The following is a 15,230-nucleotide window of genomic DNA, read 5'->3' as shown; positions in this document are numbered from 1 at the left end:
CACTCTAGAGGTCCCGGGCCCTAAGGAAGTCAGATTAGCCTCCACCAGAGCCATGGCCTTCTCAACACTGGCTCCGGCCTGGTGGAACGCTCTGTCTCATGAGACCAGGGCCCTGCAGGATCTGATTTCTTTCCGTAGGGCCTGTAAGACAGAGTTGTTCCGCCTGGCCTTTGGCTTGGAATCAACTTGATCCCCTTGCCCTCTTTACTTTTTCCTTTCTCTTTCTGTGATGGAACTCCTATTTGGGGACTTCCCTGGCTTTTTTCTGGCCCACGTAGGACCAGTCTGGATAGTTGGCCTTGGTGAAGATTTGACGTTTTCATCCCCAAAAAGTTTTTGATTTGAGTGTCTACTGAAATGAGGCTGCATTTTAATGTATTTTAATCTTGTTTTTAAGTTGTATTTTAATCAATTGTTTATATACCTGGTGTTAGCCGCCCTGAGCCCGGTCTTGGCTGGGGAGGGTGGGATATAAATAAAATGTATTATTATTATTATTATTTACCCAATGGTTCACTACACTCTGCAGGCAAGTGCCTTGTCAGAAGGCCCAGCCTGCAAAATGTGGGAATGAGGCCTTTAGTGTTGCTGCACACCAGCCTTTGGAATCCCCTTCTCCTGATTCTTAGGCAGGCCTAGTCTCTGCTATCTTTTCAGCACTTCCACTTTCAAATTGGGAATAGTGGAAGTCTGATTTTACAAACCTTTTGATTAGTTGAAGGGGCTGTCTATCTAAAGTTCCAGAAATTACCGGTAGATGCTAACTGCTGCTTGTAAACTGTTAACAACTGGGGGGGGGGGGCAAACTCCTTTGTTAGAGGAACTGAAAAGAAGTATATGAAATAGGTTACTGGGGGGGGGGTTATATAAAAAAAGCATATTATAATAAATTTAAGGGAGGACGTAGAACTCAAAGACACTTTTTGGAATGTTGGTATAATTTCATACAATATTGGAATGAAAGAACATTAATCACCAAAAGGCTGAAAAAAGTATGTTATGTTGAAATAAATGAGGGATTCGTATAAAATTATGTTGAGAAATCTGATGTTTTACCTTCCCTGCCTCCTCTTAACTCCCCGACTGCACACATTTTATTTAGCAATAGCAATAAAAGCAGCAGCAAATGTGCACATGGAACTTAAAACTACAATCCTGCACTCCAAGAGTGAGGGACCTCAGGCCTGGAGGCTGAATAATAATAATAATAATAATAATAATAATAATAATAATAATAATAATATCTTTATTGTCATTGCCCCCTCTCGGGGACAACGAAATTACTTGGCTGCTCCATCCACCCAGGTAGGGCACTCCACACAAAATCAAAACAACTATAAAAACACTAATTAAAACAATACAGTATAATACAGCAAGAATGTGGCTCTCAAGGCCTCTCTCTCTAGCCCTCAAAGGTCTCCCCACATCACATTCCTCACTGGCTTTCCTCCCTACCCAGACAGTGCACTGATCTTCTGCTGGATGGAGATGGGTGTATAAACTTGAAGCTTTTGCATGGCTGGAATGTAGCCCACGGTAGAGAGGCAACAGTCAATTACATTTCCCCACCCACTTTTCACCTTTGAACCTGCCACTGGCATGTGCTTCCCCACCCAGAAGGTTGCCTATGTTACGAGAAAAAACTGCTCCTTTTCCCTTATGAGGTATCTATATGGGGGCTTCCCTTATGGGGTACCCAAGAGCCCATATAGAGTCCTTTTGTAGGTTCTCTATCGGTAGAATAATAACAGAAACCAACCAGAGAATATTGAGAAGCATAGCAGCTAGTAAGCCTGATCTTTTTTAAAGCTATTGCAACAGGGTGCTCCCACACACACAGAGGGAAGGAGGGACCCAGAACAAAGGTGTGCTCACCCTTATATTGTTGTTGTTGTTTATTTGTGTCCGACTCTTCGTGACCCCATGGACCAAAGCACGCCAGGCACTCCTGTCTTCCACTGCCTCCCGCAGTTTGGTCAAACTCATGCTGGTAGCTTCGAGAACACTGTCCAACCATCTCGTCCTCTGTCGTCCCCTTCTCCTTGTGCCCTCCAACTTTCCCAACATCAGGGTCTTTTCCAGGGAGTCTTCTTTTCTCATGAGGTGGCCAAAATATTAGAGCCTCAGCTTCAGGATGTGCCCTTATATAGACTTTTTAAATTGCCCACCCTCAAACTCCAGACCACCCCCAGAAACATAATAAATACATCACAGAAGGGGTGTATCCCAGGACCACCTCCCCCAATACATAATACATACATCACAGGGGGCGGTCTACAACAGAAATCTGAGTGTGTTTTTTATCTCCTGTCTGCCATTTACCTGATTGCATTACAGTATCTGGGTTTTGGCCACTCTTTTGTTATTAAAACTACTTAATTCCTGAATCTGGGTCACAGGTCACAGGCTCACCCTATTCACACCTTAAATGTGCCCTTAAGGCAGGATTTGTGAGCAAAGAGACAATTTCCTTTGACCTTGCAGAGAAATATTTGAGGCCATTTTGGGAGACAGAAAATGGTTTCAGGACTTTTCTATGGGTTTCAGACATGTGGTTTACATATTTGTATGTGTTTGCTTGGTACATTTATGAACATCTATTATATATATATATATAAGACCTTAAAATTCTTATAACATCTGTCAGGGGTTCAGGAGCAGAGACGCAGAGAAGGGAGGAGACAGAGCGCGAGGGGGAGGAATACGAAGGAAGGATGAGCGGGGATGACGACCCGAGATCACCGAGCCTGTCTAGCGAGTCCGAGGATTCCCAGAAGGGAGCGCCAGCAGCCAGAGCAAGGGGGGAGAGCAGGGGGACACCCCAGGAAGAAGGGTCCAGAGAGGGATCAGAAAGCAGCAGTTGGAGATCGGGACCCACGTGCCCAGCCGGGAGCAGCGGGGAGAAAGGGGACCAGATATCGGGTTCTGGAGACTTTCAGAAAGAGGGAGGGCATGAGTCAGGAGTAGTCACGCCCACCTCGGGGAGCGATGAAACGATCAAGAGGAAAGTGGAGAGTTGGGCGCGCGCGCCAAGTTCAAATGTAGCGGAAGCTGGCGCAGTCAGCAGCCCAGAGAGTGAGCCGGGTCCCAAAGCCCGCCGCAAGGAGGCGGAAGGGTCAGGGGGGTCCGCGTCTGAAGAGAGTAGGAAGGGAGAGACCCAGGGGGGCAGAAGGACCCAGAGACGGAAGGAAAGGCGCAGGAGGTGGAGCAAGGCTAGGGTATTAAGCTGGTGCGCTAGAGGCGGAGACTCAGACGGGTCTTCGTCGTTCTGACCTAGAAGAAGTAGGGCTGCACGTTGCAGTTTGGAAATGGAACCTGTAATCCAATAAAGACTCTTTGAAACTGAACGCTGGCTGACTTGGTCCTATGTGAGCTGGGACTGGGCGGCAGCCCTGACAACATCTATCAGGGATTGTGACTCTCAGGTGGTTAAAGTTTCCCCATCCCTGCTATAAAACTCACTTGGGAAGAACGCTGTGTACCATTTTCTCTGCACTGCGTTCACTGCACTCCCACTGCTGGTTTGGGAAGAAGTGTGCATACAGCAACAGTCATTTTGAGAAATGTTGCATTTTGATGCACCCCCCCAAAAAAAAACCCCAGTTTCCTCCCTTCTCTCGTAAACTGTGGATAGATCCATGTTGGAAGATTCAGGCCAGACAAAAGAAAGTACTTATCACACAATGCACAGTGAAACTATGGACCCACAGAATGCAGTGATGGCCACCTATTTGGATGGCTTTAAAAGAGCAATGGACAAGTTCATGGAGAGCAGGCTCTCAGTGGCCATGGAAGCGTTTCTGGGTACTGTGATACGGACTCTATATAGGCTCTTGGATACCCCATAAGGGGAAAAGGGCAGATTTTGTTTACAACAGTACCAGTTGTTGGAAACTGCAGGAGGGGCAAATGCTTTTGTGCTCAGGTCCTGATTGTGGGTTTTCACAGGCATCTGGGTGCATAGGCGAGCCAGGCCTTTTGTTGAAGGAGCAGGCTTTTCTTATGAGAGGGGGGGAGAATCTCAGTTTGCTATGTATTTTATTAATTGGGGGCTGCTCCTCCTTGGCTACACCCATGTCTGGGTGGCCACAGTGAGAACAGGATGCTGATCTACATATGGACCACAGGCCTGATCCAGGAAGCCTTTCTTATGTTCTTATGATCCGGACTAAGAAAAAGAACCACCTGGCTGCATTTTAAGCTAGCGATAGGGCCTACATCTGCACACTCTATGAGAACTGAGCCTAGGTTCATATGTTGCCTCTGCCAGCAACTGCATGAATACCAGCCTAACAGTCACCTTTCTTGCAAAGCAGCGCTCGGGAACTTGTGGTCTTCCCATGATGGCAGGCTGGGGCAACTGCGGTCCCCTAGAATGTTGCTGGATTTCAGTTCTAACCAGCATGGCCAGTGATGGAAGTTGCAGCCCAGCAACCCCTGTTTCCCTATCCCTGCTGAAAAGCAATGATGGTCAGCAAGAGCAATATTATTATTGTCGTGGAAAGCGACATTTGCTATTGTTACACATCCCTGAATGAATGTCCAACCACCTAGAAGGTCTTCCAGGCCAAGCTTTGCGCCTCTCGTTTTATAATTCGCCTTTGGAGCCTCAGCAGCAACCTCTCCTCTCTTTCCCTGGGGAAAGCTGTCAAGAGAGTGGGGGCTCCACTCCCCAGCCCCCTACTCCTGCCTGGATGCCCTGGGAGTTGGGGTGGGGTGGGGGGTGTAAGAAAGTCCCAGTCCAAACCCCGGTGGCCCGGAAACGGGGCTCCCCCTCCTCCCGGAGCTGGCCCGGAGAAGGACCCAGGAGTCCTGAGCGGGAGACCCCCTCCACGCTCCCCCCTCTTCACTCTCGACGACAGCACAGCCTTGACATTGGCGCCAGCAGATTCGCCCATGGCCGTCGGCCGGGAAGTCTGACCTTGCAAATTGAAAGAAGACGGTGGGGGAGGAAAAAACACCGGGGTGCGTGTGTGGCGAGGCGGGGGGGATCGGCAGGTGCCCCCCACATACACAAACACGGCGGGCGAGCTGGGTGGCGAAAGTGCGGTTGCCAAGGAGCGGCTTTACCCAGCGGGGCCTCCCCGCGCAGGAGCTGCTGCTGCTGCCGCCGCCGCCGCCGGAGCCTCCTCCTCCTTCTCCATTGTCCGGGCCGGGCCGGGCTGGGCCCATGGGCCCTGCCGCCACGAGAGCCGCCCAGCAGCCGCCCAGCCGCCGCCGCGGGCGGGGGGCCTGAGGCCGAGCGCGGTGAGAGAGCCTGCGGGCGGGGAAGAGGAGGGGAGCGGGGAGCGGCGAGGGGAAGCCGCCCGGCGGGCGGGCGGGCGGGCGAGTTTCTCCCGCGGAAACAGCGAGGAAACGGGGGCTGCTGCTGCTTCTGCGTGGGTCTGTGTGCGCCTTGCAAAGGGGGGAGAAGGCGGCGGGCAAAGCATTGCCGGGCCGGCTGGCATTTCCTCCGATATCCCCCCCCCCGCACCGCTCCTGCCCCGCCAACCCACAAGCCGCCTTCTTCTCCTGCCCCACATCCGACCCACACTTTTCCCCCCACCTCCGATGCGTGCAGGAAGTGCACGCGCGTGGGAATGAGAGAGAGAGAGCGCGCGCGCTTGACAGCCCCTCTCCCTCCCATTGCAGCAGGTATCCGTGGGGCGCCCCCCCCGGGGGGTGATTGGTTTGCTGTGAGCCGCCCTGAGATCTACGGGCGAAGGGCGGTCTACAAATCCAGCACATCAGAATAATAATAATAATAATAATAATAATAATAATAATAATAATAGGAGCAGCAATATCTAGGGAGGGCAGCAGCTGTCCCTCTCTTTAGTGCCCACTGGGACAATGTGCCCAACAGCAGGGGATGTGGCGTGTGGACTTCTCTGTGCCCCCCTCCCTGCTCTCTCACCACCACTATGAAGAGGGAGAGAGAGAGACTTGACAGCTGCTTTGCCCAGGTTGCCCCCTCCCATGACAGCTGTTGCCCTGCTGCTGGGGGAGGTGGCGTGGGGTTTCCATGAACCACGGGCACCAGACGTGGGAGAGATTGGTGTTTCCGTGCCTGCTCTTTTGCCCTGCCCACCTATGCTGGAAGATGCCACAAAGGTAAATAAGGTCCAGGGAGTGAAAGGTGGGTAGCCTGATGGCCGCCACCCGTTGCCCTCCTGGTACACCGCAGGGTTACTTGGACAAAGGTGCTGGCATACTGGGTTGGCGTCTTTCTCTGCCTTCTCTGCTACCCACTCATTCTCCTGTGATCTCTCTGTGGCAGAGGGTGCCTTGGAGATAGGGAAGATGGTGTGTGATGGGAGCAGCTTCACGGCCACCTGCCCTCCCTCGTTCTTCTCCCTTAGTTATCGTTCTCCTTATAGCTGCTGGCACAGCGTGGGATGAGAGAGGTAATGTAAGGTTTGCAGTGTGTAAAGCAGGGTCAAGCCTCTCTATCTGCTTTCCTATCCTTTCTGTGCTAATTCTTCTTCCTTGCTCCAAGCAGAGGATGCCGCAGGTGAGAAAGGCAATGTGGGAGTTATCAGGGCCAAAAGGTGTGGTGGGCTGATGGGCGTCCTTCAGTGTTCTCTTTCAGCCCTTTTCTGTTTATTCCTGGTGCTACAACAACAACACACGCACAAACAAACAAACACAGAGTGTACTACTAAAGGGAAAGAGCAGTTGGGAGATATTGTTTTTGTTTGCGCATTTTTGTGTTTTTATATTGTAAATTGTGATCCTCGGATGGAGGGCGGTATAGAAATGTAGTAAACAACAACAACAGGTGCAATGAGTAGTTGGAGGCTGCACACGCAGGCAAAGCTTGGGATTTTCATTCCTAGTACAGTCTGATTCCTGTTGTAGAAAGGAAGTCAATGCAACCTGGAGTGCCTGACACCTTTCCCATTAATTTTCATTTCCTCCCCAGCTAGGGGACACCATGGCATGACAGAGGCAATGTGTGAGACAGAGCCAAGTGGCAAGTGACAGGCATTCTTTCACTTCCCTTTTTGATGTTGCTATCAGTTGCACAACTGTGGGTAGTATTAAATCGAGGGCCATTCCATGTTGCTAGCCAGACTTCCCTTGTCTTAGTTGTCATTCTCTGCTGCTACGTAAAGGTAAAGGGACCCCTGACCATTAGGTCAAGTCGTAACCCACTCTGGGGTTGCGGTGCTCATCTCGCTTTATTGGCTGAGGGAGCCAACGTACAGCTTCCGGGTTATGTGGCCGGCATGACTAAGTCGCTTCTGGCGAACCAGAGCAGCGCACGGAAATGCCGTTTACCTTCCCGCCGGAGTGGTACCTATTTATCTACTTGCACTTTGACGTGCTTTCAAACTGCTAGGTTGGCAGGAGCTGGGACAGAGCAACGGGAGGGATTCGAACCGCCGACCTTCTGATTGACAAAAGTCCTAGGCTCTGTGGCTTAACCCATAGCGCCACCCGCGTCCCTGCAGCTAGTTTACATTAAAAGCCGGGGTGAACAAAAGCCTTCAGTTGGTGCTGAAAAAGCTGGTGCTGAAAAGGAAGTGGTGCTTTGCCATCTGCCTCACTTCAGAGTGGGCCTTGGAAGGGGGATATGTTCGTGGGGAGAAAAAGGTAGCCCTTTAGATACCTGGCTATTCAGAGCTTTAAAGCTGAGAACCAGAAATAGATTGGAGCTGGTTGAGTTGTTTCAGAACTTCTGATTCATGTTTCATTCTGCCAGTTGCAGTTAACATTCTAAGCCACTGTATTGCATCCCAGCTGAAATTCCAGAGTTGTCTTCAAGGGCAGACCAGCATGTAACACAGTAGCCCACATGGGTTGTTACCAGAGCCTGGATAACTGTGGCCCAGCTTGTCTCTTATGCAGCTACGGCGTAGTGGGAGGATACCATGAGTAATTTGGCTAATGCTAATACTCTCAAACTCTTTCCCTTCCTCGCCACTGCCAGACTCCTGCTGCTTTAAAATTTAGTGGTAGCAGCGTGCCTAGCAAAGAACAGAAAATACAAGTGAGAAGGATCCCTGTCTAGAGGGCTTACGGCCTGCCTTGGATGGAGAGAGAAGATGGGAACGGATAAAAGGGTAAAAATGGCTTTGAATGTTGCAGGACTTCACAGGTGTGAAGGTCACAAAAAACAAAATACGAAGGGAAGGAAACTGGCCCCATGCCTTAGAAATAGAGGTAGACACAACAGAGACTTGCTACATGGTTGTGGCTTATTGGTGCAGCCAATTGGTGGTATTTTTGGAGCTGCATGCCTTGCCTTTGCAGTTTACCACGCCATGCACTATTAGAAGTCCCCTGCCGACAATGCTATATTAGTTGACTCCGTGAGGCTGGAATACAGGGAAGTCAGACGGCAAGAAAGTGAAGAGGTTCAGGAAAAGTTTTGCTGGAAAAGTGGGCTTTGAGGAGTAATTTGTAGGAGGAGTGGAGAACAGCTAGACCAGGGATGAGAACCTCAAGGCTCTCCAAATGTTTGACTGCAGCTCCCATCAGCTGCAGCCAGCATGGCCGTCTGTCAGGGGATGATGGGAGTTGTAGTCTGGCAACACCTCGAGGGCCACAGGTTTCCTGTCCCTGAGCTAGACAGACAGAAAACCGGAACTTGTTCTGCTCCCTGCTCAACCAGCAGAAATTCCTTAGATGAGCAGCATCAGGCAGGGTGAGTAGAATAACATCCCACGTCCCTAGTGCCCAGATGGCTGCTGCCCACATTTTTCCTTGCGTGATTTAGCAATAACCCGGGAGAAAGAGGACGAGGTGTAATACCTGGTTAGGGAAAAGAAGCAGTACAGTTCTGTGCAAAATTTTGCACAACAGTCTCTGATGTGGTTGTCACGTTTGTGCCAGTCTGCCTCTGGGAATTGGCCTGGTCCCAGTGTGCATTTTGTGCCAGATCAGTCTGGGAGTGGAGCAGGTCCTGTTACGACGTGCTAGAAGCCTGTTTGCGAAGCTCCTGGCTCCTCCCGGCACAGTGTTTTGGGTTGTATCTGTTGGTAGGTATCCGGGTGGTGCGCCAGCCCTGACCTCTCCGCTCTTGGTTCCCCCTTCTCTGCAGAGCTAGCAGGCGCCATGGGGGTGGACTTTGACGTGAAGACGTTCTGCCACAACCTGCGGGCCACCAAGCCGCCGTACGAGTGCCCCGTGGACACCTGCCGCAAGATCTACAAGAGTTACAGCGGCATTGAGTACCACCTCTACCACTACGACCATGACAACCCCCCGCCCCCGCAGAGCACCCCTCTGCGCAAGCACAAGAAGAAGGGCCGGCACGGCCGGGCGGCCAACAAGCAGTCGCCCAGCCCCTCCGAGACCTCGCAGTCGCCGGGCCGAGAGGTCATGACCTACGCGCAGGCCCAGCGCATGGTGGAAGTGGACCTGCACGGCCGCGTGCACCGCATCAGCATCTTCGACAACCTGGACGTGGTGTCCGAGGACGACGAGGCGCCCGAGGAGGTCCCGGAGAACAACAGCAACAAGGAGAACACGGAGACGCCGTCCGTGGCCCCCAAAGCCGGCAAGCATAAGAATAAGGAGAAGCGGAAGGACTCCAACCATCACCACCACAGTGCCTCGGCGGGCAACATGCCCAAGCTCCCAGAGGCCGTGTACCGGGAGCTGGACCAGGACACGCCTGACGCCCCTCCTCGCCCCTCCTCGTATTACAGGTACCACCTGTGGGTTGGGGGCACCCTGTGGAGCTGTGGTTCGGAGGGCTTCGCGGGGTCGTCTTTGGGTTTTGATTGTGTCCTATGTAAGCAACTTAAGAAATTCTTCTTATATTATGTGGGGTATGTTGTTTAGCATCCATCTGTCTCGAGAGACAATGGAGTTCGCCTCCTGGGGTGAAGTCAAACCACTGGAGAATAGGGCTGGGTGATAACTGGTTTTTCAAAATCATGATATATTACCAGCTAAACATTGTGATGTACCGACATATCACAATGTCTGAAATAAGGATGGAGCTATGTACAGGCATTGTCCGGCTTCACCGTTTCCCCCACATTGTGATTTTTTCATAGCACACACATCATGATTTGCAGTATTTTGTACCAGGTTAAAAAACTATGGAACCGATATCACAATATGGACTTCAAACTTGTTTTGGGCAATGTATCAATATATCACCCAGCCCTGCTGGAGAATCACAGCGCCTGCTGTGGCTGCGGAGAGTGGTAACTCGTAGCTGCTACCTCCCGTGTTGTTTTTGCTATATTAACAGCACTGAAGTGACCTCCCTGGGGCACCAGCCTGGGCAGTGTGTGGGGAGGACCTGGGCTGCCCAGCCTCGCTGATCTGGTCCAAAGGAAAGCAGAGCAGTACGTTTGGCACCAGCGTGGCTGCAGGAGTTGCAGGAAGGAGGTGTACAAGGTGCCATCCAACCGCCTTAGGGACCCCACTCAGGATTTGTGTGGGTTTACTCCATGGGTAGGCAAACTAAGGCCTGGGGGCTGGATCCAGCCCAATTGCCTTCTCTTGTCCAGCCTGCAGACGGTTCGAGAATCAGCGTGTTTTTACATGAGTAGAAGGTGTCCTTTTATTTAAAATGCATCTCTGGGTTATTTTTGGGGCATAGGAATTCGTTCATTTCCCCCCCTTCAAAATAGAGTCTGGCCCCCCACAAGATCTGAGGGACAGTGGACTGGCCCCCTGCTGAAAACGTTTGCTGACCCCTGGTTTACTCCTTAGCCTTTTCTTCTCCTGATGGTATCCTGCAAGGCAGTGGTGGTTTAGGATCAGAGTTTTCCTTCTCCTAGATGGGCTAGGTGCCCCCTTAAGTGGTATAGTAAAGGTAAAGGGTAAAGGGACCCCTGACCATTAGGTCCAGTCGTGGGCGACTCTGGTGTTGCGGCGCTCATCCCCATCACGGGGATTCGAACCGCTGACCTTCTGATCGGCAGGTCCAAGGCTCTGTGGTTTAACCCACAGCGCCACCCACATCCCTTCTTAAGTGGTATACAATATTATTAATCATACCATCTCCATCCAAGCTGAGGTTCTCAAATGGGGAGGAGAGCACTTTAAGGAGGTGCTGCTGAGCATTTCTCAGGGGGCCTCTGCACCTCCCTCTCGGAGGGCATCACCTGGCTGCGCCTTGCTGCAGCTTGGAGACCGAGGCAGCCTGTGTCCCTTGGGCAAAGGAAGAGTTCTTCCCTTCCTAATGGGGGGGGGGGTTGCACCTCGGGAGGAGAATCAGGAACAGCAGTATTCCTACCCAGTGGCCACAGAATTCCCTGGCATCAGGGGGCAGGGTAGAAAAAAGGTGCTCTTGCCTGGAGAGACACCTTAACTCTCCAACACCACCTCCCTACCCCTGACTTTTGAGAGGTACATTACGCTGAAGTTGGAAGACTTTGCCTGATTGCAGTGGTGTTTCGCCCAGTCCGGTTCACTCACCTGTAAGTAGTGCGGTGGCTTGCATGAAAGGATTTTCACAAAGTGACGTGATAGGTTTCTCTCCCCACCCCACCCCACCCCAGGTCAAAGAAAAAAGGACTTGGATGGCTGTGACCAGAATTCTCAGCATAGAGGAAGAGGGATGGCATGCAGAGCTCATGCTGGTACTCAGCTGATTCTGCCAGGAAGAGAGCATTGAAGCAGCCAGTTGTGGCTCAGTCAGTAGAGCATGAGACCCTTAATCTCAGGGTCGTGGGTTCGAAGCCCACATTGAGGAAAAGATTCCTGCATTGCAAGGGGCTGGCCTAGATGACCCTTGTGGTCCCTTCCAACCCCAGAATTCTCTACGTAAAATGGTGCAGGTGAACAAATGATAAGAGAACAACAACTACCAGACTTTTAGAAGACATCTGAAGGCAGCCCTGTTTAGGGAAGCTTTTAATGTTTGATGTATCACAGTATTTTAATATTCTTTTGGAAGCTGCCCAGAGTGGTTGGGGAAACCCAGCCAGATGGGTGGGGTATAAATAATAAATTATTATTATTATTATTATTATTATTATTATTATTATTATTATTATTATTAGTGACTCTAAAGGTGGAACAAACTGGCAACACTTAGTATTAGGCTGCCAGTCAAAATCTGTCCTGTTGTGCTCCTGCTTTCAGGCCTAGGGGTAACAGGTCTCCCTCTGTAGGTCAAAGCAACCAAACCTTAACGCTTTTGAAACAGACTATGTAGCTTCAGAACTGGGCCAGATGCAGGTCAACACCCTAGCTGTCAACCTTCCCTTTTTTTGCGGGAAATTCCCTTATTCCAGCGCCGTTTCCCACTGCTATCCCGGATTGTTAGATATCCCGTAGACTGTCCCCGGGACAGGTGAGGCTGCTGATCCCTTATTTTCAAATCTGAAAGCTCACAGCTATGGTCAACACACAAGACGCAGAGTTAGGCAGTGTAGTTAATTCTTGATTTGAGAAAACTGCACACAGCTCAGCGACACATCCCGACAGGACTTGCCCCTACAGAGCAGTTGCCAGGACCGATGGTCAACTTCTTTACCCCATCTAAGTTTTAAGACCTTTCCCAAGCAGCCTCAAACTACGTCAGGCCTTCTGCAATCTCTGTTCCGCCCTATGCATCGCCCTGTGTGACCTTAGAGACAACGAGGGGAGGAGCTCGTTGCAGCAGGAGAGGCAGATTCCTGGGATTCTCCTGCAGCCTCTTGTTCCCTCTGTGCTTCATCCTCTGGGTCTGAGCTGCTCCCTGTCACAGGCTCTCCTTGCTCACTAAAGCCTGTTGCTTCTTCAGCATCCAACCATTCCTCCCTCCCATTCTCCCTCGGACCTCTCCTCTGTGTCCCACCACCAATCCCCAGGCTCGGAGCCTTCCTCCTCTGGGGCTTCCCTTGGGGGTCTCCCAGCTGGTGCCTCCCACTGCTCCTCGTCATCTCCCCTGACATCTAGCACTTAAAGGGCAGGCCCGGGTGGAAAGATGCAAGTAACAGCCAACAACCCTATAGTCGCTTTTCTCAGTTGTAAAGGCGCTCAGTCGCTCCCAGTTATTGAGCTGTGTGCTTTTGTTCCTTTCCTTCCCCACTCGCCCCAGATACATTGAGAAGTCGGCCGAGGAGCTGGACGAGGAGGTCGAGTACGACATGGACGAGGAGGATTACATCTGGCTGGACATTATGAACGAGCGCCGGAAGACGGAGGGCGTGAGCCCCATCCCCCAGGAGATCTTTGAGTACCTGATGGACCGGCTGGAGAAGGAGTCCTACTTTGAGAGCCACAACAAGGGGGACCCCAACGCCTTGGTGGACGAGGACGCCGTCTGCTGCATCTGCAACGACGGCGAGTGCCAGAACAGCAACGTCATCCTCTTCTGCGACATGTGCAACCTGGCCGTGCACCAGGAGTGCTACGGCGTCCCCTACATCCCCGAAGGCCAGTGGCTGTGCCGCCGCTGCCTGCAGTCCCCCTCCCGGGCCGTGGACTGCGCCCTGTGCCCCAACAAAGGGGGCGCTTTCAAGCAGACGGACGACGGGCGCTGGGCCCACGTGGTGTGCGCCCTCTGGATCCCGGAGGTGTGCTTCGCCAACACGGTCTTCCTGGAGCCCATCGACAGCATCGAGCACATCCCGCCCGCCCGCTGGAAGCTGACCTGCTACATCTGCAAGCAGCGAGGCTCGGGTGCCTGCATCCAGTGCCACAAAGCCAACTGCTACACCGCCTTCCACGTCACCTGCGCCCAGCAGGCCGGGCTCTACATGAAAATGGAGCCCGTCCGCGAGACGGGGGCCAACGGGACCTCCTTCAGCGTCCGCAAGACGGCCTACTGCGACATCCACACGCCGCCCGGCTCCATGCGGCGCCTGCCCGCCCTCTCGCACAGCGAGGGGGAGGAGGAAGAGGAGGAGGAGGAGGACGGGAAAGGCTGGAGCTCGGAGAAAGTGAAGAAGGCCAAGGCCAAGTCCCGGATTAAGATGAAGAAGGCGAGGAAGATACTGGCCGAGAAGAGAGCGGCTGCGCCGGTGGTGTCAGTGCCCTGCATTCCTCCCCACAGGTAGGGCGCCCTCTCTCCCCACCCCACATCTCTAATGAGTTGGAACCACATCACGAAGCGGTGAGGTTGTTGTCTGGGTTACCTGGGGCTTTGCAGGCCGGTCTGTACAGCCCAGGCAAAAAATAATCCCTGGGTTTTTATTGTTTATTCTTATTTGTATATTTGCCCTGTACATGTAGATCTCAGGGCACTTCACGGCATGAAAGTACAATATAAAAAAACACAAAATATATAATAAAGTAAGAACAGGAGCAAACCAATCATACCCCACCCATTTAAAGGGGCATCGGATGTCAATCAATATTTGGGGCGCCTAATCCAGAGGCCTGTTATGTACAAACTGTCTTGGGCTGCATCCATCCGCTTGAGACAAAAACGTGTTGGGTCCTTGTGAAAGGGCTCCTTTTTTATTTACTACGTTTGCCGCTCGTCTACGTTCAAGGTAGTGTTTTAGCCTCAGAATAGCGAGTGGGATAATCTCCAGAGAGGCTGGCTTGTCCAAGATCGCTGTGCAAGCTCCACAGCTGATCAGGGGCTTAAACTGGGCTTTTCTGAGACCTTGCATACATTGCTGGACTCCAGCTCCCATGGGCCATGCCATCTGATGGGAATTGGACTCCGGCTTTATCTGGAGGGCCACAGATTCCCCATTCGCTTCTCAAGCTACTGTGCACATGTCTCTGCACGAGGGTGCATGTTATTTTATTTTTTACCATCATGGGAGTTATGTTCAGTAAGTTTGCATGCGACTGTTCAAGATTTAATTTAAAAAAATAATTTAATATATCTTTTTCTGCTAAAGGAGATGCACTTTGGGAATAAGTGGAGAAGGGCTGCTGCTAATGTTGCCATGGACAAACATTTCAGGAGTTAGGGGCTGTGCTTTTTTCTGGGGATACTCAAGGGTACCTTATGTTTCTTTTAAAAAAGATAACACTGTTTAGGGGTATGTATTTATTTTATCTATTTTACAAAAATTCATATATCGCTCCGCCGTCATGAAACCCCTGAGCGGATTACTATCAATAAAACAACAATTTAAAAAACATTTTAGAAACTGTCCGTAAACAGCACCCCGTTTTTTAAGTGGTAAGGTGGTGCTCCTGTTTCTTCCTTCCTTTTCAACTCCTCTCTCTGTGAGTACAGACGATTGTTTATGGCCTGAGAAACTGTTCACCCAACGGTTTGATGACAAGGTTGGGCAGGACTCCATTCTGTGTTCCCTTGGAACCCCGCTTTTGAATTTGTCTCCCCTCTGTGGGCAAAACGGCAAGGCAGCAAATTACGCCAGGCTGAA

General features: G+C 51.5%; 1 protein-coding gene across 7 annotated transcripts in view; it reads left to right on the top strand.

Annotated features, from left to right (window-relative positions):
• Positions 1-15,230, top strand: part of BRPF1 (bromodomain and PHD finger containing 1) — a 41,723-nt gene that overhangs the window by 9,305 nt on the left and 17,188 nt on the right. For 3 of the 7 annotated variants that reach the window (XM_083491141.1, XM_083491140.1, XM_083491139.1), the window contains 2 exons: positions 9,029-9,638; positions 12,977-13,933. In XM_083491141.1, coding sequence (XP_083347267.1) covers positions 9,043-9,638; positions 12,977-13,933 — 1,553 coding nt within the window. In that variant the 5' untranslated portion in view covers positions 9,029-9,042. Of the gene's footprint in view, positions 1-5,053; positions 5,248-9,028; positions 9,639-12,976; positions 13,934-15,230 lie in introns of those variants that run through there. The other 4 variants (XM_083491138.1, XM_083491137.1, XM_083491136.1 and 1 more) reach the window with 4 other exon arrangements.

Source organism: Podarcis liolepis (genome assembly GCF_965112155.1).
Source record: "Podarcis liolepis genome assembly, chromosome: 2".
Lineage (NCBI taxonomy): Eukaryota > Metazoa > Chordata > Lepidosauria > Squamata > Lacertidae > Podarcis > Podarcis liolepis.
Note: the sequence above shows the minus strand (reverse complement) of the source record. Positions and strands in the feature narration are given on the sequence as shown.